This window comes from Gavialis gangeticus, unplaced genomic scaffold (assembly GCF_001723915.1).
Source record: "Gavialis gangeticus isolate Ggan-Ray unplaced genomic scaffold, GavGan_comp1, whole genome shotgun sequence".
Classification (NCBI taxonomy): domain Eukaryota; kingdom Metazoa; phylum Chordata; order Crocodylia; family Gavialidae; genus Gavialis; species Gavialis gangeticus.
This window is the reverse complement of record NW_017729032.1, coordinates 234,424,029-234,426,927: the sequence shown is the minus strand read 5'-3', so window position 1 is coordinate 234,426,927 and position 2,899 is coordinate 234,424,029. Positions and strand designations below refer to the sequence as shown.

Sequence of the window (2,899 nt, the reverse complement as noted above, 5' to 3'; positions counted from 1 at the left end):
CTCAGCTCTAAGGCTCTGTAGTGGCTCCCTGTTCACCAACACCTCCCCCACAGCTCCCTGGCAGCCCCCACTTACCTGGCACCTCCCCTATCCTCCCCACCCCCTTCTCCCCCCATCTCCCCACTTACCCATGGTTGTCCCTGCTCTGTCTGTTTGGGGCAGTAGAGTTCTGGATGATGAATCTAAGTCATCTGCTTTGTTGGGGGAGGACAGGGGAAGAACTGGGAGTAGTGCATCCTGGGATACCAGACCTCAGATTGTATTCACCCCGTGTAGCAGACTGACTGCTGCAACACAAGCTGCTTAACACCAGCTGCAGATGATCTTCTCTTGAAGAGGCATAACTTTGAGGTGCTTAGAGGGCACTTAGCTCATCTTTTCCCATCTTAGTGCATGAACACTCCTGTCGTAAGAGCATTTAACATCTAACAACACCCCTTTAAAAGGAGGGAAACAGTGTAGGTTTGGGAAGGGGAGCTAAACAAAAACTACTGCTCAGGAGCTAGTATCAGCTCATAGGGTGGCAGATAATGTTGCAAGGATTCTACTAGTTCCTAGTAAAATTAGTAGATTCCTAGATTAATGCCCCAAGGGACTATAGGTACTCCTCTTTTAACGTTGTCCTGGCTAATGTTGTTTTGTTATTACATCGCTGATCTAGTAGAGAACATACTTGTTTAAAGTCACGCAATGTTCAGTTATAACGTTGTTTGGCCACCGCCTACTAGTAAGTAACTACCGTGATGTAACTGGATTTGCTTAACATCATTTTGCTTAAAGTTGCATTTTTCGAGAACGTAACTATGACGTTAAGCAAAAAGTAGCTGTATTGTAATCATTTAGTCAGGTATAGTTCTAATCGTCAATTGGTGTTTTCATCCAGTTAGCTTAATAACAATATGTGAAAGCCCAAAATAATTAGCCACAATAGCATATGGAAAGAAGCACTACACTCTATTATTACAGCTTGAGTAACCTATTAAAATGAGTTTTACATTAAAAAATGCAAACTAAATTGGATCATGGTTGGAGAGTGGGGTTGTCACATCCAAAATATGGTCCCAGTTTTTGGTATGTTTGTGTCCTGAGGCAGATCTTAGGACTGAAAAAGTTGCCTTGTGTCACACTGGGCACGTCTATATGTGCCCCTATGGTGCTGCTGTTCCTGTGCTGTTATTTAATACTTCCTTTTGGAAGTACTAAGTGATGGTGCAGTAACAGCCTATACTGTCGTGCCAGCAGCACACGGTTCTTTTTAGCTACTATGTTGCTGTAGTAATGCCTATAGCAAGGGAGCATGTTGCTACAGTGACGTAGTTGCAGCATCACAGTTTGTGCCCACCAACACTGTGTCACTGTAGCGTGTTGCTATGGTGACAGCATCTTGTGTAGACGTGCCCATTGATAACCATCATGCTGAAACATCCTGTGTCCCCATCCAGCCGTGCATCAACCATAGTATTGTATTGCATGCATGAACAAATAGTCTCTGCTTAAAAGGCAGCACCCCACTAAGGCAGCTACAGTCTTGGAGCTAGCGCATGGAAATGGACATAGCATATTTTATATGGCACTGTATAAACATTACCCTCAGTGATACTACTCAAAAGTAGGTTTTAAAAGTCAATCCAGGTAGAGGTGACATAACTGGGCATACCAATCAGTGTGTAGGTGTCTTCTAAAAATGAATCTTTTAGGCAGTCTGGTCTGTAATAACTGACTTCTTAGAATGATAACACAGTTTGATAAAGCTGATACTTTGGAACCGTTACTTTGAGGTAATGTTTGAACAACAGATGTCTTTAAAATTCTGTCCTTCCCCTTGAAGCCCTGTTCAAGTGAAAGCATATTTATTTTTCTTTTCTTTCTGTCTTTTTTAGGGCTCGGTGGCCTACGTTTCCCAACAAGCTTGGATTCAGAATTCTATTTTACAGGAAAATATTCTCTTTGGCTCAGGTCTAAACAAGCCAGATTATGAGAAGGTTTTGGAAGCCTGTGCTTTACTACCAGATTTGGAGCAATTACCAAATGGAGATCAAACAGAGATTGGAGAAAGGGTGAGAGAACTTGAGTCATCATAGATCACTCAGCTGAGCTAATGTTCACACATGCTTCCAAATGTGTTTAATCTGCTAATTAGCATGTAACATGAAAAATGCTGGAAAGGATGACTAATCACTGCTTCATCCAGTAGTCTTGGCCTAGCACCTCAAAAGAATTTAGGTAATTAACCCCATATTTAGGCAGTAAGAAATCTTTTATGAGGTAGTTGTCAGAATACTTTTGAGGATCTGTTGAAAGTAGGTGCTTGAACCACCTCTGACGGTAGTCTATACCAAACCTTGAGGGGTCAGACAGTAAAAAAGAAGTTCTTCCTTATGTCTAGCCTAAAATGATCATGAAGGAGTTTGTGACCATTTGACTCATCCTCCCTTGGGGTGCTTTGGTGAACAAACGTTCTCCCATATCCTGGTGAGCACCCCTGATAATCTTATAGGCAGCCACCAAATCACCAAATCACCCCTGAGCCTGTGCTTTTCCAGGCTGGGGAGTCCCTGTCTTCGTAAGGTTCGTTTTCCTGACCTCTGATCATGCGTGTGGCTCTTCTCTGCACTCTCTCAAGCTTCTCCACGTCCTTTTTGAATTGTGGAGCCCAAAACTGGATGCAGTACTACAGCTGCGGCCTCACCAAGGCTGAGTACAATGGGAGAATGATGTCCTGGGATTTGCTTGAGAAGCGTCTATGCATTTTGTTCTCTTTACTAGCCAGCATTTTGTTCTCTTTACTAGCTGCAGCATCACATTGAAGGCTCATGTTCATCTTGTGGTCAATCATAACCAAGTCCCTTTTGTCTGTAGTGCTAGCCAGCATAGCATTGCTGAGCCTATAAGCATACTG

At 43.0% G+C, this 2,899-nt stretch overlaps 1 protein-coding gene across 2 annotated transcripts in view; it reads left to right on the top strand.

The window, feature by feature from the left end:
• LOC109302861 (multidrug resistance-associated protein 1-like) overlaps positions 1-2,899 on the top strand; it is an 87,568-nt gene that overhangs the window by 44,216 nt on the left and 40,453 nt on the right. For both annotated transcript variants that reach the window (XM_019524764.1, XM_019524765.1), the window contains one exon: positions 1,881-2,057. In XM_019524764.1, coding sequence (XP_019380309.1) covers positions 1,881-2,057 — 177 coding nt within the window. The remainder of the gene's footprint in view (positions 1-1,880; positions 2,058-2,899) is intronic.